Source organism: Muntiacus reevesi, chromosome 8, assembly GCF_963930625.1.
Source record: "Muntiacus reevesi chromosome 8, mMunRee1.1, whole genome shotgun sequence".
Classification (NCBI taxonomy): Eukaryota; Metazoa; Chordata; class Mammalia; order Artiodactyla; family Cervidae; genus Muntiacus; species Muntiacus reevesi.
In genome coordinates, this window is record NC_089256.1 from 54,858,516 (window position 1) to 54,881,636 (window position 23,121).

The 23,121-nt window shown below is 35.5% G+C and overlaps 1 protein-coding gene across 3 annotated transcripts in view; it reads right to left on the reverse strand.

Moving 5' to 3' along the window:
• Window positions 1-23,121, reverse strand: part of IL1RAP (interleukin 1 receptor accessory protein) — a 139,529-nt gene that overhangs the window by 3,990 nt on the left and 112,418 nt on the right. For 2 of the 3 annotated variants that reach the window (XM_065942264.1, XM_065942265.1), the window contains exons 7-11: window positions 22,466-22,592; window positions 19,836-19,984; window positions 8,150-8,293; window positions 6,685-6,828; window positions 536-3,835 (exon numbers count right to left, since the gene is read on the reverse strand). In XM_065942264.1, coding sequence (XP_065798336.1) covers window positions 3,468-3,835; window positions 6,685-6,828; window positions 8,150-8,293; window positions 19,836-19,984; window positions 22,466-22,592 — 932 coding nt within the window. In that variant the 3' untranslated portion in view covers window positions 536-3,467. Of the gene's footprint in view, window positions 1-535; window positions 3,836-6,684; window positions 6,829-8,149; window positions 8,294-19,835; window positions 19,985-22,465; window positions 22,593-23,121 lie in introns of those variants that run through there. The other variant, XM_065942266.1, reaches the window with a different exon arrangement.

Consider the following 23,121-nt stretch of genomic DNA (forward strand, 5'->3'; position numbering starts at 1 on the left):
TATTTATTACTGATTTGTTTGAAATAGAAATGCATATTTGATTCAAATGATCACCAGTTAACTAAAGGCAAGACATTGTTAGTTAATCTTTTTAAGGCAACTGCTTTCGAGTTGAAAACCTATAAAACGTAAGCTATTACTGTTAACTGTCCAAGTTTCAAAAAGAAATAGGTTTGTGTCTCTCTCCTCTCTCTCTGCCTTTCTCTATTCTCTCTTTGTCTCTATTCCTCATCCTTTTCTCCATCTCATTCTCTCTTTTGACTCTTTCTCTCCACACTCATTCACATGTGCACATGCGCACACAAACACATACAGATGTCTGGTATATTGGATCAATCCATTTTACTTAAGTAACTCTTTTACTCAGAGGTAAAGAAAATGTTGAGTTGAAATTCCCAGTTTTCTTCAGATTTTTCTCAGAAAGAGAAAACTAATGTTCCTTGAAACATTTCTTTTTCTAAGTGTATCATTCTTCTTATTCTCATTTCTTATGCCCAAACATGAAAAATACATAAAACACATGCACAAAATAAAATTCAAAGGTGAAAATAAATGGTTTATTTTTAAAATAAACAAATTTACAAATCAAATGGAAAATGGAAAATACAAATGTTTATGAATAAAATAAAAAAGATAGTCTTAAAATATGAAAAACCTATGGAAAGAAAATAGACAATTAACAAGTGGAGTGAAACTTTTGTTCCCCAATACAATGGAGTACTTGTTTATTAGAATACTAGGGAATCATCTAAACTACAATGCAGAAAAAATTAAATTACTTTATATGATTGTGTAATTGGACACTCTATATATCATGTTTTTTTGTTTGTTTGTTTAATTGGGTGCAGAAGATCTTTATACCATATATCTAAAACCTTTGAGATTTTTCTTTTTAACATTGGATATTTTAATTTTTAATATTAGAGAGTGATTTTCCTTGCTCTCCAGTGTATGTTTCTCCTTCTCTCTCAAATATTCTGTACTGGGCATCTTCTGGATCATAAAACAAACAAACAAAAGAGAACTCTTGAAACAGAATTATCTTAGGATGAGCTATCATTTCGATTTGAGTTGCTTTAGATTTTTAGCATTTGGAAACGTTCAGTAGCAAATACAGTAATATAAATAGAACAAAAAGTATCTATAAGTTTTTAGGGGTACCAAACATCATTATGAAATCCAAAAGTGCAAAAAGATGCTGCATTGGCAAGAGAATGGCCCCTTGATAATGGGGCTGCCTCTCATCTATCTAAAGCTCATTCTTGAATTGAAATTCAAATCTTATCTGGGGTCAGTTCTCCTCTGGTCTTCTAAAGGGTTAATAGAAGGAATAATTATACTTTGTAATAAAGAAAAGCATTAACAAAGCTAAAAACATTAGATCCAAGATGACCCCCATACCACAGTCTTATAGTCAATGATTCATGAAACTTTTGTTTTATTTAAAATAACTCCTCCATAGAAAAATGATTTATTAAATAGGCTTTAGTAACTCAGAAGGACACAAATATAAGAGATAATTTTAGAATAGTTTATCAACATTCATACTACTAAGATAAGAATTTCCTTAAATTATGAATTATCATGTTTCATAGGATACCCAGGCTCATTAAAAGTATTATTATTTTCTTTTTCTTTATTACTTAAAAGTCCAAATAAAGATTTATCTCCCCAAGAGTTGAGCACTAAGATTAATGTAATTTCTAAGTATGTGTGCTCAGAATATAGTAGATGGTCAATTAATGTCAGAGGGCTGGCTACTGCTTAGCAGTGGCCATGGAAGCTCTGAGCAGAACAGAACCCACTGCACCCGGATCAACTGCGGCAGTAGTAAGTTATTGTTACTCATCTAGGGAGGGCAGGGGTTAACAACAACTACTCTGTGAGCGTAAATTCACAAGTATTATTAATGTGCAGAAAACAGTGACATAAAAATATTACAGTAAAAAACATAATTTAAAAACTGGATAAGAGTTCCAGTAATTTGTAATGTTGTGCCAATGACTATTTAAAGTCATATGTGGATATATATATACATATATGTGTGTGTAGTGTGTGTGTGTGTATATATATACAGTTCATGTATGTATGTATGTGTATATGTATTTCATGTCTATATATGCAATATATATATATAGTGTGTGTGTGTATATACATATATATTTTTAAAAAATCTACATGTAACATAGATATTCAGCACTCTGTAAACCCTGGACTTCGTTTTCACTTTTCCAAGTCTTAAGAACAGTAACGTTTTACTTATACAAATTAAAACATGTTTAGTTGACAGTGACTTTTCAGTCTAACTTGTTTGAAGTGAGTGTTATTAACTTATCAGTGAATAAAATATGAAAACTACTCAGGGTCCAGTTAATACTTTTAGAGTATTAATGCTAAAAGCACTTTCAAGGTCCCCAAGTCTAACTTTAACAGTTTACAATGGGGAGATAGAAACAAGTGAAGAGAAATTATTTTCCTAATATTCACATTAGCAAAGCTAAGATTAAAAGACAAATTGACAAACACCCTGTTCTGTGCTTTTCTTATAAGAGAGAAAATGCCCTTGAAAGCTTTTTGCTCTTCTTTTACTCAATATTAGCACCAGTAAGAGAAGCTTCCTCTCCAATGAATCAGTGCAGGAGCCACCTGCATGCTCTGAATGACCGACCCAAAACGCAGGAGGTAGGGAGATGGAGTGATGGCTATGGGTCAACCGACAGATAATTGGGAGTTTACTGTAATAAAATATTACTACATAGTTTTCAAGCTGGCAAATATGAAACCAACTACCTGAGATAGAGTGCATGGGGTGGTGGGGGGAGATGACAGGAGACAATGTGGGAAAGCCCTTTAAGCCAATCATAAGGAACATTTACAGTCACCCTGCTTTATAGCATCATAAGTGGTGTCGGTCATGCTGTGAGGGTGTCTAATATAGTAGGATGAGCAAAGGAGTTTATTTTCCTTAGTGAAGATAAATTTAGGCCCTGATTATCTTTTAAGGGGTGAATGAAAAGAAAAGAAAACTATACTTGAAACTCTTAATGACCCTATTAACAGGTGACTCATCTTTAAGGGGTCTTTAAACCAATAACAAAGGCTGCCCCATAATATTAAGATTATTCAAAAAAAAAAAAAAAGAGAGAGAGAGAGCGAGTCAGAGTGAGTGAATAGAGAGGAGTAGGAACAGGAATGGAGGATGCAGAAGGGGAATTTTGCATCACCAGGTCTTGCAAAAAATGGAGTGACCTCAGGCATTGGAGACAGGTGGTGGCACAGTCATTCTAAGCCTTGGTATTGCCTGAGGAAGCAGAACAGTTCTTCTAGAGTAACCCTGAATTTATCTCTATGGGGAGGCTTCCATAGCACTTGTTTCTGTCCATGAACAACACACTGGGAATAAAGCAGGGGGATCCTTCCTTCCTGGAGTATTGCTGGATCTTTTCATCCATCATTCAGTGGCTCTTTCATACATTTTTCAAGGATGAATAAGTGAGACCCTGCTCGCCACTTCTAGACCACCTGGGACTTTTCTTCACTGGCATGGCCACCTGCAACTGCTTCCAGAACCTGCCCTGTGGATACTTGGATTTCTCCCCTTTCCATTTAATGACCGTGAGCACCGCCTTAGCCCTCTTCAACTCTTTCACCTTCGTTTCCTTCACAGCTTTGTACTGCACTAAAATGACGTTGATGCTGCCTCGAGAGACCATGTTTTCTAGGCCAGCCTTGAGCTCCAGGAGGGCTTGGGTTCCCTGGAGCACGTAGTTGGGGCTTAGGACAACCAGGAGGCGTCTGCTTTTCTGAATGAAGCTCAAGGTCTCATCTGTGACAACTGGGAAAGAAAACACCATGGGGATTAGTGATGGCCAAGAACTCCCTCAAGGTATGGGGCTTGAGGAGCAAGTGAAAAGAAATTAGCATCATAGTTTGAGAATTGGAGTGAAACTTTGATCAACACTTAATCCTTAGACCCAATTGCTCTGTTCAGAAAATGTCACTCTCTTCAGGGACAATAGAGACTGAATGCACATATTCTAACCCTGAAGGAATTCCCAACAGGCATAAAGCCAAAATGTATTCCTATGACCTTGATCTTCAGAAGCATCATTTGGGACTTGAAGAATGAGTGGGTAGTACTGAAATCAATTTCTTCAAACTGTGCGGCATATTTTGGCCCAGCAAAATCAGGTCTTGAGCCCTTTCTCCCCAAAGATATCCATGTATTAACTCTCTACTGCCAGTGAGTATTAAAAAACGTATATTATGGTGCTAAATCATGGAAATTCATTTTTCACTAACATAGAACAGCAAGAGTAAAACACTTCATTTTTTGGTAGTCCCCCTCCCAGGGGGTAGTCAGGCACCTCCCAGACACAGACTATTCTATATCATTGGAATAGGAACTTAAGAAAATCTAGCCAACTGAATGGTATTTTGACTAGAATCACATTCTCAGCTCAACTTTCTATTCTGCTCTGCTCTGGAGCCTGAATTAGTCCCTGAATCTTTCTCCTTAAACTCCTGTCATTACTATGAAGCCATGTGTTTCAGCAGTTGCTAGCTGATGCGTGTGCCTTCCCTGGCAAGCAAATGGTTTCTTCATGTCGAAAAAGAAGCAGCAGCAGGGGAAAATGGAAATGCTGTATAATATTATTCTGTTGTCAAGGGTTCTGATTAGTTCCTGTCACTAAATTCTTGGGAATAATCCATCTCCTCGAGGCTGCTTATCAAGGACTGAATAATCCTTTTCCTGGGGTTCAGATAGAAGGCAACGCCAGGGAATGCACCAGTGTTGTGGAAAGCCATCTCAAGGTTTACCATACTCCCCACTCCCCTGAGCAGTCATTTTGCCCTTTAATCTTCACAGGTACAGAGGCAACGGGGAGAGAGTTGAAATTAAAATAGCATGTGCAGCCTAGAGGAGAATCCAGGAATAAGCAATTGTCCACTCCAAGCAATGTTGCTGATTGACTGTGTGTAAGCAGGAAAGAGACCTAGAGGCAAAGAGGACTGAGTAAAAGCAGCAGGGAGAATGCAAAAGATCACAAAGATCAGTCATCAAAAGCAAAATGCAAGAGTAATTATATAGAACTTGAATTCTTCAAAGAACTATCAATCCCTGCTGGAGACTTACATTGTGGTTATACTGTATATCTTCACATGACTGCTCAGATAGTGTTAAATATCAGCTGAATGACTTATGAATGAATAATTAGATGAATTAATTATTTAAGATTTTAAGCTTCAAAATGAGTGGGATTTGTCCTTTATCTATATAGTCAAGTCAGCATTTTCTGGCAAAATTATGCTGAAAGATATCTCCTACAGAACAGAAACATGATTGACTTTTGGATGATGATTTTGTTTGTAAAGTAAGTGATCCAGCTAATTCAAAATAAAAATAAACATTAATGTCTATTCTGTCTCTCAAATTATCAATATAACTAAAAAATATGCTGAGTAATGTACACAGGATTTAGGGGAAGAAAATAAATTAGTTTGTTGTAAAGATTAGAGATATTAATGCATTTTAACAGTACAGAGTTTAACAGTGGGTTTACGAGTGCTATTATGCATCTATAAAAGAGACTCAAATGTAGCATCACTTTATGTGTTACTGTCTGGATCTGAAAATTAGAGGTACACTTTATTTTAAATCATTCAGCATTTCAATTTTTTTATACCTATTAGAATATACTGGCCTTTGTAAAATGTTAAACTCATTTCAAATGTGTAATTTGATATGAAAGAAGAAACAGACACAAGGAAAGAAGGGATGTGAGTAGCAATGGTTTGCTAGAAAACAAGAATGAAAAAAAAGGAAGGAAAATATTCTAATTACTACCAGTAAGTAATATAATGGAGGGTTCCATGCATTCTCTTCTGCACCTCACTTTTTGTAAAATTGAGTGAATCTCATCTGTATAAAATTGTTTTAAACTCACTCTTTATGAAAAAATTCTAGGCAAATTAGTGCAAATTAGTTAAACCTTCTAAAAATCTAAATGTGAATAAACAAAATGTTTAAAGCTGTGGCTTAGCAAAGCTCCAATGTGCTCTGCATCTACACTTTTCTGACATTGCTTTTGAAGCTTACTGGGGAAATATTTTAAAACCATAAATTGCACTTGAATAATCTACATCGATGGACATGAGTTTGGGTAAACTCCGGGAGTTGGTGATGGACAGGGAGGCCTGGCATGCTGCGATTCATGGGGTCACAAAGAGTCGGACACAATTGAGTGACTGAACTGAACTGAACTGAATCTACATCTTACAATGTAGAATTGTTCCTGTTGTTATTGTTTAGTTGCTAAGTCGTGTCCGACTCTTTGTGACCCATGGACTGTACCCTGCCAAGCTCCTTTGTCCATGGGACTTCTCAGGTAAGAATACTGGAGTGGATTGGCATTTCCTTCCCTATGGGATCTTTCCGAGCCAGGGATAGAACCTACATCTCCTGTGTTTCCTGCATTGGCAGGCAGATTCTTTACCACTGAGACATCCTGGAAGACCAGATTTATTCCTAGAGAGTCTCTATCTATTACAAAAAGAATTGGGCATTTAAATGTCCAAAGATGTCAACATAGAACTGTGCCATGACTTTTACATGTGACCTGAAGCTACGGGTCTACTCTGCCATTCAGTGTAGCATCACCTGTACCCATCTGAAATACCTACTTCCCCCAGGCAGACTGTCTCGGTCAAAGATGCACAGCTTGTATCCAAATTCATTCTCCAAGACTCCACGGAGGGTCAGTAGTACAAATTCTTCTTCTTCAGCATTCCTTGCATAGGATACATAAATATCATATTCCTTTCCATCTAGCAAAAATTTAATAAAAGACACAAAACACAGATCCAATATAAATTAGGAAAGTTTTTCAATAGTACTGTATTTTTTCTTAAATCAAACTTTTGGATATTAGACATTTTCATTTTTTACACATGTGAATTAGCTGACAGATTTCAGTGTGATTCCCCACCTATGACAGGTCTCCAGGCAAAATGACTATTTTAAGGTGTAATTGCAAATTTTATCTGATGTGTCTTCTACTCTCATCTCACTGAGTTCAGATTTTGTAGTAGAGAATGAGTGAGGTTTGGCTCATTCGGCTGTGAACTGACGGAATCAGGAAGCAAATAGTTACTCAGTCATAGATGCTGGCAAAAATACCATGCAGAACATTTCTAATTCCTGCCCTCATATGTCACTCACTAATATATAAGAATAATAAACTGAGCAAAACCTTGAGAAATGTCTAAATCATGTATACCTGAAAATACCTACAATTAAAATATGCTTAGATTTGATGAACCAATTTTTCTCCCGGTTGCCTAAGTATAAAAATCATCTCTTGTTAAAAATACAGGTGCCTGCCTCTTCTACAAGCCACTCAATGAGACTGTTTATGGGATGGGTGTTAGAATTAGTAAATAAATGTTTCATTCTTGTCACCTGGCATAGAGGCACTAAAACAGTGTTTCTTAAACTGTAATGTGTACACGAATCATTTCGGGATACTGTTGAAATGTAGATGCTGATCCATAACAGGGACTAGCCTTTAGATGCTCCTTTTAGTAAGCTCCCATGTGATTCTTCTGGTACACAGATAACCTGTGAGCTCAAAGTGTGGACATGCATTGTCTAGTACAATAACCACAAGCCACAAGTGGCTATTAAGCACTTGAAATGTATCTGGTCTGAATGGAGGTATGCTGCAAGTGTAAAATACAATACATGCTGAACTTTGAAGATTTTTTTAGTATAAAAAATAAGACTAAAATATCTCTATTAACATAATATTAAATTACAAGCTAAAATGATATTCTTTTCAGCATGTTAGATAACATAATTATTAAAATTATTTTCACTTTTTCTTTTTTTTTCCTTGTGTGACCACTAGAAAAATATTAAATTACATATGTGGCTCATATTGTATTTCTATTTAAATAGTGCCACTCCAGACTAAATCATATATTGACCCAAAAAAGCAGAATAATATGCATTAGAAAGATTTTCAATAGTAAGGGCTGAAATCAAAGTTAGTCTAATTATATCTTCCAATTAATCCAGGTTTTATCAAGCCAATATGTTTTCTCAAGATGGCAGTTGGGAGATATACATGAAATTTTCATTACTCACCTAAAATGGTTTCATCTGTTCCAAAATGAGCCCGGTAAAATAAGACCATCTCCAGCCAGTAAACATGGTAAATAACGATGAGAATCACCACGAGGAGGACTGTGGCTCCAAAACCACATGCCAGTTCCACTGTGTACCTTGGAGCTATTATCGGAGAGAACAGCAAAGAAACAAATTGATTTGTGCATGATAGTCATGGTGACCCATCATTCTGCAGATAGCTGGTTACACCAAGCAGCTGAGTCATGAACCTGACCTATATGTGTGAACAAGCAGAGGCCACCTGGTGGAGGTTAAGCACTATGTTCTAATACTAGATTGTGGCCTATTTATCATTTTGTTTCCAGAAACTGGCATAGAATGTGCTTCTTAACAATTATATGATTTGAATACACTTCGATGATAACACAAATTAAAACAGATCTTATTGGGAACAATTTAAAAGGTCATCTAAACTGACTCACAAACTGACAACTAAATCTTCTCAAAAATATTTTTGGAAAGTGTTAACTCCATCCTATGTCCAGCTCTTAACTAGACCAGCTGATGACACTGGTAGAATTTTAATTGTTGTAGCAGCTAACTGAGCACAAATTGTAATGTGTTTATATCACATTATGTCTTAGTTTCATCCACTTGTCCAGAGCCATATGGGAGAAATTTAATTCCTTATTCTTTGTATTTGGCAATAGGCCTCAACAATTTTATTATCATTGAACAGAAAATGAGGGTATCCACCTAATGCTGAGTATGCTTGGCTCTGAAAGTATCTCTCAGGTGGACAGTTCTAGGATATACATTCTACAAGCCTGCTTCTCCACTCTTTCTCACTCACCATTAAACTGTACATTGTTACAGTCGTCTAGGTGGAGGCTGTCTTCTTCATCCATCCTATCTTGAGAACTCTGGGAACTGAATGAACATTTCTGGATATAACGCTACAGACTTCTAAGTAGTGTTATTTAAAATAAGTCTAATACTATGTGATATTTAAAATAAGTCTGAAAGTGAAAGTCACTCAGTCGTGTCCGACTCTTTACTGGAGTGGGTACCCTTTCCCTTCTGCAGGGGATCTTCCCAACTCAGGGATCAAACCCAGGCCTCCCACACTGCAGGCAGATTCTTTACCAGCTGAACCACAAGAAAAGCCCAAGAATATTGGCGTGGGTAGCCTATCCCTTTTCCAGCAGATCTTCCTGACTCAGGAATAGAACCTGAGTCTCCTGCATTGCAGGTGTATTCTTTACCAACTGAGCTATCAGGGAAGCCCCAAAATAAGTCCAGTACTATACTATGTATTTGTAACTTCATGTGGCTGCTTTATTAACTTTACTAGTGAAACTTAAGGGTTTGAGATGGAACAAAATATTTCTGAATTTGAAGCAGAAGTGGCTTAAATTATATATTAGTTGATTTGACAATTACTTATTGGCATCTACCATTTGCTAGAAGCTGTTGAGGTTATAATAGTAGATAAAACAGGAAGGGTCTCTGCCCTCTTAGGGCTAAGATTCTAATGCAGGGAAGTAAGTAAGGAAATAAGACAGTTACTGTTAGAGAGTGATCCATGCTATGAAGGAAATAAACCGGGGTAATACGATGGAGGTAGCTGAGGGGAGGAGATGGGGCAGGAGAGGTATATTAGGCAGAGGTGAGAAAAAGCCTTTTTAAACACCTGAACATTATGTGTATTAAGTGATTGCCAGGACAAGGCACAGAAAAATGTTCTTCAATCTGGAACTGTTATCAAGCCTTCCTGACTTCAAAGTTCAGAGATCTTTGCACAACACTACCATGAAGTTCAATTATTGATCATACCAGTGAAAAATCCCTTTTAAAACAGGTGCTATTCTAAGGGGAAAATGGTGAGTAGCCTAGAGCTAAATCTGAAATTCTCTAATTAAAAGGAAAAATCATTGAATTTTGCATTCATTATCCTAAACTCAGGGTACTAATCCTGCTACAGATATAGCCTGGGAGTCAGCTGTACAGAATTACCATGGACTCTAATACTCATGATTTCCAGGTGGTGTAGTGGTAAAGAATCTTCCTCTCAAATGCAGGAGACTCAGGTTCAATCGATCCCTGGGTCTGGAAGATTCCCAGAAGTAGAAAATGGCAACTCACTCCAGTATTCTTGTCTGGATAATCCCATGGACAGAGGAGCCTGGCGGGCTACAGTTCATGAGGTTGCAAAGAGTCAGATACAACTAAGCGATTGAGCATGCACACACACAGGCTTGTACTCAACCCATGAACAACAGTGCTTTAAAATAAGATAATAAATGCCATAAAGCTATGTCAGTGCACTTGATGAGAATTTATTAAGATCAGTTTGAGTAGCTGGCAAGAAAATTGCTGTATCCTTGGTATTTCTGAATACATGTTATGTTAACGACACACTGGGCTAATTCCCACTGTCATCCTGATTATTTGCTCAGCTATTTTGGCTCCCTCTGGATGGACATTTCACAATAAGAAAAAATGAAAAAAGGTCAGTGGATCCACTTACCTGAAATGGATTTTTCTTAAAAAATATCAATAGTTACCTTGTTTAGTGATCAGGTATCAATTACACTCATGGCTTTCCCTTTGCCACATTCATTTTACTACTGCCTGTTTTATTTCTACTAGAGCTTTTTAATTTTGGTTATACAATTACATATGTCATATTTACAGACTGCATTTTGTTGGGCCACCTTGATGATTTCAAGAAGTTCCTAATGCTATTTAACTAATTGAACTCAAGATAAATAATCCACAAGCCTGATTTTCTAAATAGTTTGAGTCACATTTAGGAAGTGCTCTAAAAAGCTTTCAAATATAGCTTTGCTGGTTTGTTTGAAAGGCTGATCCTTAATCCACATTTTCCGTCTGCCCCACCTCAAGTCTCTGATGTTTAGGCATAAAGATTTTACTCTGATGCAATCCCAGACCAAAGGGTTTCCAGTCAAAAGGGGTGATGTAACTGACCAAACTTGATTCCTAAACTACTTCTATCTTTGTTCTCACTGATAATCTAAACAGGATGGAGACAAATTTAGTGACTTGCTCTACTGTTTCTTTCTGAATCAGAATTCCCTCTATCCTTTTTCCAGAGCCCAAATTTCCAGCTAACTACCCTTGGTTAAGCTAGTACAAAAGCTCTAGTCTTTTTGCTTGTTTCAAGCTATCAGTCTACAATCTTATTTCTCCTTGAAAACTTAAATTTATTTTCTTCATCTTCATTATCATAGTAGGGGCCTGGTTATCCACTGAATGTCCCAACCAAATACCAGCTGCTTGAATTTCCAAGTATTCCCTGCCACAGAATATTTGTCTACTCTTTGTTAAATTGTTGGGACTACTTGACAATTATTGGTACTACAATTATGGTCACTTGCCTGAATAACAAAGAGAATGTGTGCATGTGCGTGCACGCGCTAAGTCCCTTCAGTTGCGTCCGATTCTTTGCGACCCTATGGGCTGTAGCCCACCAGACTCCTCTGTCCATGGGATTCTCCAGGCAAGAATACTGGAGTGGATTACTATGCCCTTCTCCAGGGGATCTTCCCGACCCAGGAATCAAACTGAAGTCTCTTATATCTCCTGCACTGGTAGTCAGGTTCTTTACCACTAGTATCACTTGATAGTAAATCAGAGATTTATGACTGAATTAACCTTCAGACCTTATTTGTTTGGCTATTTTAGTTCAAACTTGTGCATTTTGAAAATCAGCTTCTGGTCTTAGAGAAGTGGCAGGGGCAGCCTTCTCTCCATACGTCTAAAATATTATGATGATTTAGGGGCATGCAAAGATTTCTTAGAACAAAGAAAACAATAACCATTAAAGAAAACATTAATAAATTGCACCTTATCACTAAAATGTACCACTGAAGAAAGGAACTGGCAAGATACAGAGTGGGAGAAAGTACTTGCAAAATATCTATCCAATAAGGAACTGGTATCTAGGGTAGAAAAGAGAATTGCTCAGATCTGATAATGAAAATACAAAAAACCTACCTATAAAATGGACAAGATATTTGAACACTCATAACACAAAAGAAGACCAACAACTAACAAGCAAATGAAAAGGTGCTCAGTATCTTAGTCATAGCTGAAACAAAAACTACAAAATGAGGTACCACCACACACTCACCAAAATGGCTAAAACTAAGATTGCTGTTTGCTGTTGTTTTAGTCACCAACTCCTGTTTGACTCTGTGACCCTATGGACTGTAGCCCGACAGGCCCCTCTGTCCATGGGATTTCCCAGGCAAGAATTCTGCAGTGGGTTGTCATTTCCTTCCCCTGGGGCTCCTCCTGACCCAGGTTTGAACCCATGACTCCTTCATTGGCAAGTGGATTCTTTACCACTGGGCCACCAAGGAAGCCCAAAACTAAGAGTAACAACACTAAATGACAAAGATGTAAATCCACTGTTACAGTGAGAGGGGAGAATGATACTACCACTTGGGAAGAAAGCTCTGAGAGTTTCCCATAGAACTAAGCTGGTAATTCTACTCATAGGTACTCACATCAGAGAAGTAAAAATAAAAGTCCATTAAGAGGCTTGGATAAGAATGTTAACAGAAGTTCTTCAAAGCTGTGAACAACCCAAATGTCCTCCACCCAGAGAAAGAATAAACAAGCTGCAATGAATTTTTTAAAAAATCAAACAAACAAAAAAACACTACTTGGCAAACAAAAGCAACTAACGACTGATACAGCAGCATGATTATTAAGATTATTTTCTGAGTGAAAGAAGCTTTATAAAAGAGTGCATTCTGTAGAGGTCTAGGTATATGAAGTTCCAGAAGAGGAAAAAAAAAATAGTACATTCTGATAAGGAAAATCAGAACAGTTGCTTTGACAGTGGTGGAGAAGATAGGAGTAGCAGGATTGATTGATAAGAGGAAGGAGTGGGAGGTTACTCTCTATAGTGATGATAATATTCTATATTTGGTTTTAAGTTACACCATGAATATATACACATTTCTTAAGTATTATCAAAGTTCACATAACTGTGATTTGTAATTTGTCACTGTATACAAACTTTACCTAAAAAAAAACCTAAGAGAACTATAAATAAACATTAAAATTTGGATAATACAAGATGCTTAAATGCTTAGGTGATAACTTTTACTCATGTCTGTAACTACTTTAAAGGTATAAAAAATAAGGTATATTAATGCATGCATAGCAGAATGGATTGATAGGTAAATATGTGATAAAGCAAGGAGAGCAAAATGATAGAATCTATGTAGGTTATATAATTGTTTATTGTATACTTCTTTCAAATTTTCCATGTATTTGAAAACTGTCAATAAAATATCAAAAAATAAAAATTAAGGTGAAATAAACCTGCAGATTAAAAGAAAGCTGAGAGAATTTGTCACCAGCAGATGTATGCCACTAGAAATATTAAATGGTTTTCCAGCTAAAATGTTACCAAGAATGAGTAGTGCCAGAAATAAATATAAAAATAATTTTTTTCAGTTCTTAATGTATTTAAAGAATACTTACTTAAAGCAAAAATAATAGCAATGTATTGTGGCATTTAAATGCAAATTGAAATGCATTGTAACAATAAAACAAAGAGAAAAAAAGGAACTTTATCATTTTAAGGTTCTTATAAAATATGTGAAGTGATTAATTCAAGGTAGATTGTGATAAGTTCAAGATAAATATTGTAAATACCACAGAAAAAAAAATTTTTAATAACATGGAAGTAAAGTCAGTAGGCCAAAAGAGGTGATAAAATAGAATACCAAGAAATTATCAAATTAATCCACAAGAAGGCAGGAAAGGAGGAAAAGAGCAAAGAACAGGTGCAATTCCTGGATAATAAGTAGGAAGATGGTAGACTTGAAGTCAATAATGCTAATAATTACATTAAAGATAAATGGATTAAACATATAAATGAAAAGACAGAAATTATTATGCTATAGTAAAAATAAAAAGCCAATAATATGCTATCTATAAGAGATGTACATTAAATATGAAGAAATTGATAGATAAAACAGAATGACAAAAAGATATACCATACAAATACTAACTACAGGAAATCTGGAGTGGCTAAATTAATATCAACAGAATATTAACCAAAAAAAAAGGCATGTCATAATTTAAAAGAGTCAATTCATCAAAAAGACATAATAGTCCTAAACGCATATGTATCTAAAAACACAATTCTAAAATATGTGAAGTACACAGCAGAACTGAAGAGAGAATTAGAAAAATATAATTCTATGTAAAAATTTCAACACCGCACTCTCAGAAGATGAAAGTTTAGCAGATTTTAAAAAAAAATCAATAAATATATTGAAGGCTTGAACATCACTGACATCAATTGACTTAGCTGACATTTATAGAACATCAAAACTGCAGAATATACACCCTTTTTAAGTGCATGTGAAACATTTACCAAGATAGACAATCTGCTGTGACTTTTAAAGAAACACCAATAAAGGAAATGAAATGATGCAGAGTATATATTTTCTGGCCATAACAGAATTAAATTAGAATTTAGAATCAACTGTGCTGCACCATGTTAAGTACTTGTTACTTGCTCCATCCAGTCTCACAGACATTCTGAGAGTTGAAATCGAAAGAATGACAAATGGAAAGCTTTTAAACCAGTCCATATATACAGTTTGCACCAGAACCACAACCTGAGCTGAAGCCTGTCTAGCACCAAATCCCATGTCCCTTCCACTTCACTCTACAGTCTTCCCAAGTAGTTCTAAGTCACAGGTACCCTCTCCCTGCCTTTTAATATTCATTGCTGAATTTTTAAATTAACTAGACTTAAGTGACAATATGAAATATCAAAAATTATCAAGACAAAGAATGGAAACAGTCATTTCTAAAATTCAATTACATTTTAATACGTAACATGACAAAAAATGTTATCTGGAAAATTCCCAAACATGTACAAATTAAGTAACACATTTCTAAATAAATCATGGGTCAAAAAATAATTATAGAAAATTAGAAAATAATTTGAATTGAATGGTAATGAAACTTCAACATTTCATCATTTGCTTGATTAAGCTAAAGTAGTCTAATGAGGGAAGTTTATAGCTCAATGCTTAAAGGAAAAAAAGAATTATTTAAAAATCAGTGATGTAGCTTTCAACTTCAGATGACAGAAAAGAAGAACATATTAAATGTAAAACAAGCAAAAAGAAAAATACAGAGTAAAATGAATAAAATACAAAACAGAGAAAAATAAGTGAAAACACTTTTGTTCATTGAAAAATGTCAATAAAACTGGAAAACCTCTTTCTTGATTGATAAACAGATTGGATGAAAATATAAATCGCTACTATCAGGAATGATGGAGGGAGAATCACTATAAATCCTGCATGCATTAAAAAAATAACAAAATGATGTAACAACTTTTTATGCCAAAAATGTGACAATGTAGATAAAGCATGAAAAATTATTTGAGGAGTCAAATTCCCCAAACTGACACATGAAGAAACAAAATATCCAAATAGCTACTAAAGAAACTGAATTCATACTTAAAAGCTTTCCCATAAAGAAAATGCCAGGCCCAGATAGTCTCATGGGTAACCCTTTTAAATATTCGACTAAGACGTAATATCAATTTTATACATAAGCTTTCAGATAATAGCAAAGGAGGGGTCATCATCCAATTCATATTATAAGGTCAGCATGACTTTGTTACCAGTCATGTAATTGCCAGGAAAGAATATCTCAGACCAATATCGCTCATGAACAAATATATGAGCAAATTCCCTAACAGAAATCTTCTAAGATATTAGCAAATCAAATACAGCTATATAAAAGGGGTAATACATCCTGATGATGTTGGGATTTATCTCAGAAATGAAAGATTATATCAACATTTTGAAATCAGTCAATGTAAAGTATAATATTAATAGAATAAAAGAGTAATATGATTATCTCAATGGATAAAAGTCTGAAAAATTTCAAGATACATTCATTATAAAAATAAAACAAAACAAAACTCTCAGCAAACTAAGAATATAAGCTTAATACTTCATGTAGATGAAGGTCATCTACAAAAACTTGCAAGTAGCATCATACTTGTTATGAAAACTGAATGTTTGCTATCTAAGATAGAAAGCAATGCAAACATGGCTGTTCTCAATTTTTTTCTGATCATGCTACTAGAGGTCCAAAAGAGTGAAACCATCAGGAAAAAGAAACCAAAAGTAGGAAGTTTGGAAAAGCAGTAAAATTCTGGTTATTTGGGGGCTTTCCAGGTGGCACTAGTGAAACATAAGAGACATGGGTTCCATCCCTGGGTCAGGAAGAGCCCCTGGAGGAGGGCATGGCAGCCCACTCCAGTATTCTTGCCTAGAAAATCCCAGGGACAGAGAAGCCTGGAAGGCTACAGTCCACGGAGTTGCAAAGAATCAGACATGACTAAAGCGACTTAGCATGCACATTACGATCAAGTGTATAGAAAATGCTAAGACACCAATAAATAAATAAATAAATAAATAAACCAAACAGAAACCCTATTTAATTAGTGAATTTGTAAAAATTAAAGGGCCATAAAAATTAATTCCATTTTTTTCCACAAATGTGAAATTTGAAAATGAAAAAATTTAAATATTATATTAATAGCATCAAGAACATAATAGAGATAAATTTAACAATATGTGTGAAAGACTTGAAACCAAAAAAGAAAGACAAGCATTGCTGAGAATATTCAATTAGTGCTAAATAAATTGAGATATCATGTTAATGAATTTAAAAACTCAATATTGCTAAAATTTCAATTCCCATTGAATCTATTTACAAATTAATTTGCAATTCCAATCAAATCACAGGAGCCTTTAATGTAGACATAGATAAGCTGATAATAAAATCTACATGAAAAAATATATGGTCCCTGAATCCATCTTGGAAAAGAAAATATGGAGGAAAGGACATAAAGTATATGAGCATATGATTTCATGACTTACTCTAAAGCTGTCAGTCAAGACTAAGTAGTATTGGACTAAAGACAGACAAACAGATTAATAGAACACACTAGGGAATTCAGAAATAGACTAACATTAAGAGAGTCCTTTTTCTGGCCAAGTTGTAAAATCAACTCAACAAAACAAAGAAAAAGCGAGATCTTTCAATGTGGTTTCTGTATGGAGGAAAATAAGACATGGTCATAAGCCTAAATATAAAAGTCCTCATAAATGAAACATTGTTAATATAGGGTTTAGAAAAGTACCAACTATAATAGAAGAAATTATTAAATGGACTTCTTTGTCAAGGAATTCAGAGAAGGACCCCTACATATAGTATATGGACATGAACACAGATATCACCTATGAATCTCAGCATTAGCCAGCCCAGAATAGAATCCACAGAAGCAAACACACTGTTCTTCTGGTACTACTAAGTGCACAGAGAGCCATAGCCAACCGTGTTATATGTAGTACTAATATAATTTCAGCAGAGATCACCTGGTCTAGTAGACACGCTGCTGCTGCTGCTGGTAAGTCGCTTCAGTCGTGTCCGACTCTGTGCGACCCCATAGACGGCAGCCCACTAGGCTCCCCCGTCCCTGGGATTCTCCAGGCAAGAACACTGGAGTGGGTTGCCATTTCCTTCTCCAGTGCATGAAAGTGAAGGTGAAGTCACTCAGTCGTGTCTGACACTTCTCCACCCATAGACTGCAGCCCACCAGTCTCCTTCGTCCATGGGATTTTCCGGGCAAGAGTACTGGAGGGGGCTGCCACTGCCTTCTTCAGTAGACGCACTAGTAACTCCATATTCCTAAAGCCATTCATATTAAACCATTGGGAACACAGCCTTCTGTGAAAGAAGAGTTACTCAAAGCAGCTCTGGTGGACACACTTCCATATCACTCCTAGATTCAACATGATTTCAGTTGATTGTTTTGATTCTATCCATCGACACTGTTATTAATTTGTTTTCCTCCATAATTGTTTTCCAAAACACATGCCTTAGAAGATGAAACCCACAAAAATGTTCTATACCTAAAGAATCTGGAATCAAGTCAATTTCATACTACTACATTTCAACTCCACTATATTCCAATTTGATATTCATATCAAATATTGACATATGAAAGAACCATGAGGCTCTGAACTAAACTAACTTGATCAATTTCACTTATCACAGACCTTAATTATACTTGAGTATAAGAGCGTTTGTCAAATAATACCAACAAAAATCTTGTGCAAGTAATAATAAGATCTAACATTCATTGAGCATTTAATATTTATATATGTTTGTATGCCAGTAACCATGCTGAGTACTTTAAAACAACTTTGTGAAGGAGTGCTATTATTAATATTTTGCCTACTTTAAATAGAAACTGAAGCTCAGAGAGGTTAAGTGACTTTTCCAAGGTCATAGAATTGGACAGTATTCCAACATAGGCCATCTGTGTCTAGAGTACAAATAATGAATTGCAGTACTGTGAAGAGGCTTAGTAGTATTCTTAGGAACTTACTTTGGGAAACATTGTCTTACAACATGCAGTTCAGTCTTCTCTTTTTACACTGCCTTCTGAGGACCAGAAGCAATTAACTATTCAGAACCCATCCACTAAGTCGCCTTAAGAGGCATATATTTCAGGCTTTTTCTCTTTACTTCCTAAGTTGTAATAAAATGCTAAAGTGAAGGCCTGTTTTTTTTTTTTTTTTAATCAGTTTTAAAAGAGGTTTAAATCCTATTGCAAAATGCAGTAGTTTTAAATTAACATTTTTAATTTTTTTGTGTATATATTACAGGCTCTGACTCCGACATAGGTCCAAAATGATTCTGAATGGATTGACCTCATGTGTGATGAATCATCCTTATTATTATCTAGATCACTGAAAAACATTCATGAAAGGATTCATTATCTAGGGTTCTTTGTTAGGTGAGAGACCCAAAGAAAATCTTAGACACAATATGTTGCAGGAGCAACAGCTCACACAAGAAAGCTTTATAATTTTTATTTATTGTAGGAAATAGTAATATCAACATAGAAATCATTTCACATCACTTTAAGTAACAGTTTTATTAATTTTCATTTTAGCAATTGTGGCTAGTGATGTATGAAAAACCTGCTTGAAATATTGGCAAGGAGTATTTAAAATTATCATTTTTAAATTATAATTTTGAGGATATTTTATATCTTACTTAACTATTTGCATGCCATTAGATGATTGCTATTTATAATGTTTCATTATTATAGATAATGCTTCTAAGAATATCGATAGGGACATAATTCTCTTTCTGTTAAGTTACTTGTTCAAGAAAAATTCCAAAAGTATTAAGTCATATGGTATGACCAGTATTTACGACTTCTGAACTCTGCCATCAATGATTTCTAAAATGGTCTTTACAATTCACCAATGATATGTGGTTCTACCAGTTTTATTATATCTCTGAGAACAGGGAATATTCTTTAGTTTGCATTTTCCTTTATAGATATGGTGCTGTGCCTCATTATCATAATCATATGAAATTTTTAAGTCACATATGGGCATTAAATACTAAAACCATAAGACATATTTTCAGTATCATTATATAAATGGAAACTCGCCAAGATTTTTCATTCAAGTTTCATTTATCACTACGTGTCAGAATGTGCTAAGTGATAGAGCTCTTGTTGTCAATTTCTCCTTTTTCTTTATTCACTGGAGGGTTGCATTTGGACTTCACACATTCATCTGCTGAGTGCATCCATTACCTTTCTGTTTCACATTGGCTGGTCTGTCAACCTCCCCTTTGGCATTTCTGGCATGACAGACATAGTTGCGCTTCAGATCCTCAGCAGTAACTTTCTTGATGCTCAAAAGCTGAGTTCTTGTCTCGTCTTCTGTTACTTTCAGAATTACACTAGGAGTAGGAGAAAGAAAATTAAAGCATTAGTGAGATTCAAGGGCCAAAGGCTGTATGTAAATCAGATAAGCAGACAATCATAGATCTCCCAGGTGAGGACAGACAGAATGTCAATAAGCTGTGTTGCTCATGATCCTGAAGATAAAAAAGGAGATTAATCTCTGGATTCTAATATCACTTTTTACCATCTATACTACACACAGTCTCAATATCTAGATTCAACACCCAGCATTAGCATCATGCTACAGGTCACTCTGCAAAGTGAAGGGTCTCCTTTCCTCAAATATATGAGGCAGGATGCAGCATTGATTCAGTGAGAGGCTTCTGAGGCCTGACACCTTTGAATTTTGACTGAGGTTTTGAATTTACTGGTTATGTACTTTGAGCATGGTAAGTAATCTTTCCATGTCTTAGTTCCTCCTTTGAAAAGGAGGAAACTGACAATACCTACATAGTGCATTGCATGTATTAACTTACTCAAGAATTCTGAGGATTGAGTATGTTAATTCATAAGTATTAAAACAATGCATGCATGCATGCTAGGTCACTTCAGTCATGTCTGACTCTTTGCAACCCTATGGACTTTAGCCCGCCAGGTTCCTCTGTCTATGGGATTCTCCAGGCAAGAATGCTGGAGTGGGTTGCTATTCCCTTCTCCAGGGATCTTCCCGACCCAGGGATTGAACCCATGTCTCTTATGTCTCCTGCACTGGGAGGTGGGTTCTTTACCACTAGCGTCACCTGGGAATCATTAGAACAATGCTTAATAAATATTCATATAAGCTATTATTATTATCTCACAGTGATAGTTGATACATTTCAGGGATTCCCAAAACTTGGATTTTGCACACAGATAGAACATTTTGGTCAAAATTCTGAAACCTCTTGGTTATATCCTAAAGAAAGAAAAAACTTCTCAGAGCAAGTAAACTTTGTGAAAATAAGTATGTCTAATTCTCTGCAAGTCAGAGATCAAGCGCTTTGGGTCTAAGATCAAGACTGAAGATCTCTCTGAACTACTGTGCTCAAAAGGAAGAAAATAAATAAAAATTCTCTCTCTTATAGTTGACTGACATCCAGGTTCTTATGAGGTTTACTGTCAGTCATGAAAACTTGGTTAAGGGCTGTGATGGAGTTAACCTAAGTTGAACTGCACTGCTCAATAATGAACAGTGACTTGTGTTTCAATAGCAGCAAGGAGGAACAGTATGAATGTCATTACTATTCATCCCATATTTTTATAAGGGTTGGAAGCACAACGTTCAGAATTCCTGAAATGGTCAATAACTCTCCTTCTGTGCATTCAGTCACATCTTTCATCAATTCCTTTAGCAAAAACTGCTCCAATTTCAGGAAACTCCTTCTGTATCATTAAATATGTTCTGTTCCTTGAACCTCTACACCTTTGTGCACGATGTAAAAAAAAAAAGTGATGTTCTTTTTTCTTTTTACCAGGAACATGCTTTTATTTCTTTTTCCAGTGTATTTCTACTTATCCTTCAAATCTTTATTTAGGCCATGTATCATCTGAGAAGTATTACCTAACTCCCTAAAGCTGACTGGAACTTCCAACTAAATCTTTCCTAATATCCAATACTTCCCTTTTACTGCATTTATCACATTATACTAACATCTCTGTTGTATCAGTGCTATACCTGTAAAATCTACTCAGTTAGGAACGAAGTATCTTGCATGTTACCCGATGATACTTTATAATTTCTGTATAAAGTCTGAGTTTACTACTAGGGAATAAATATCTTTTAACTCCTTGAATTCAAGTAACCCAAGATCTATCAGCACATAGATGATAAGGTGTAAGTTTTCAGAACTACTTTGTCATGCAGTTAGCTGCTCATTTTTATTTATTGTTGCAGTCTTCCTTGCCAAATCAAGCTACTTCAAAAAATGTCATGTTTATTTATGTCATGACCCAGCTTGTTATTTTAAAAGTGAGTTATATTACCACCTCATCCACTTAAAAAATAAAATTCAAAGAACATTAATGTTTTAGTCAATATTAAAAATTATCACTTATAAATGTGATATATATGCTATGAAAATTAAGAAAGGAGAGGAAGGAGATAGGAAATATATGCTTACTGTGAGATAAGAACTAACACAACTATCTGAGGCACAAAAACATAGGCCTAGACTCCAGACTTGAGAAACAGAATAGGGCCATGCTGGCAAGCTTTCATCTATCTACAACTCTAAATCCTGCCCTTTTCATTCATTTAGGATATTCATTCCAACTACTTTCAAGTGGGTATCATAAAGATATAATCATCAGGTAGTATCTGGGGCTTGGATTACAAGTCTGAGAATCCTGTTTTGGGATATAGCTACTAAAGACTTGAAAATTAGGCTGATTTTTGTTACTGACAGGCAAAAATTAGAATTTTCATCAACCAGCAAAAACCAGAAGGCATTAGGTTGAGGAACAAGGGTTAGTCACCCCCTTGTCAGTGTTAATGATACCTTTCATTAACAGATACGTCAATAGTGGTGTCCTCTGGCTTTTTCCCATCAATGGTCCACCAAATCTCATTGCGAGAGTCCTTCAGGTAACTAAAGTAGACTTTACAGGGAATGAGTAACTCTTCTCCTAAAAAAAAAAAAAAAAAAAAAAAAAAACAAGTTAACTCATCAGTTTGTAATCATCACATGGTTATATTGGTTGTATTTTGTGATTAATCAGAAGTTATAAAAGTTTTATATGCCTGCAAGCTTACTTCTGACTAATTTTCAAGTGGACTAAAAGATAATGTACCATACTTCATTGCAAAAAAACAAACCAGGAAAAGGACAGCAGCTTTTTATGTAAAATTATTAGAATGCCCATCTTTTAATAGAGTCGGTATAAGTCTTAAAATGACAGTATCTGTTCAAAAAGGCTCTGATAATGTTTCTTTTTTTAGCCCTAAACCTCCATGAACTACTCTTCTCCTTTGTTATTTCCCTCACCAACAATGAGAGATTGAGGAATGGTTATCCAGATATTTGGTCCTTGGCCCAGAGAAGATGGGGCAACACCATCGCTGAGAGGACTGACCAGGCAGGCTGCATCTTGAAATATTCAGGTTATCACGGTTCAGTCAATGAGCTTAAAGACAACTTACAAATAGAAATGCTAT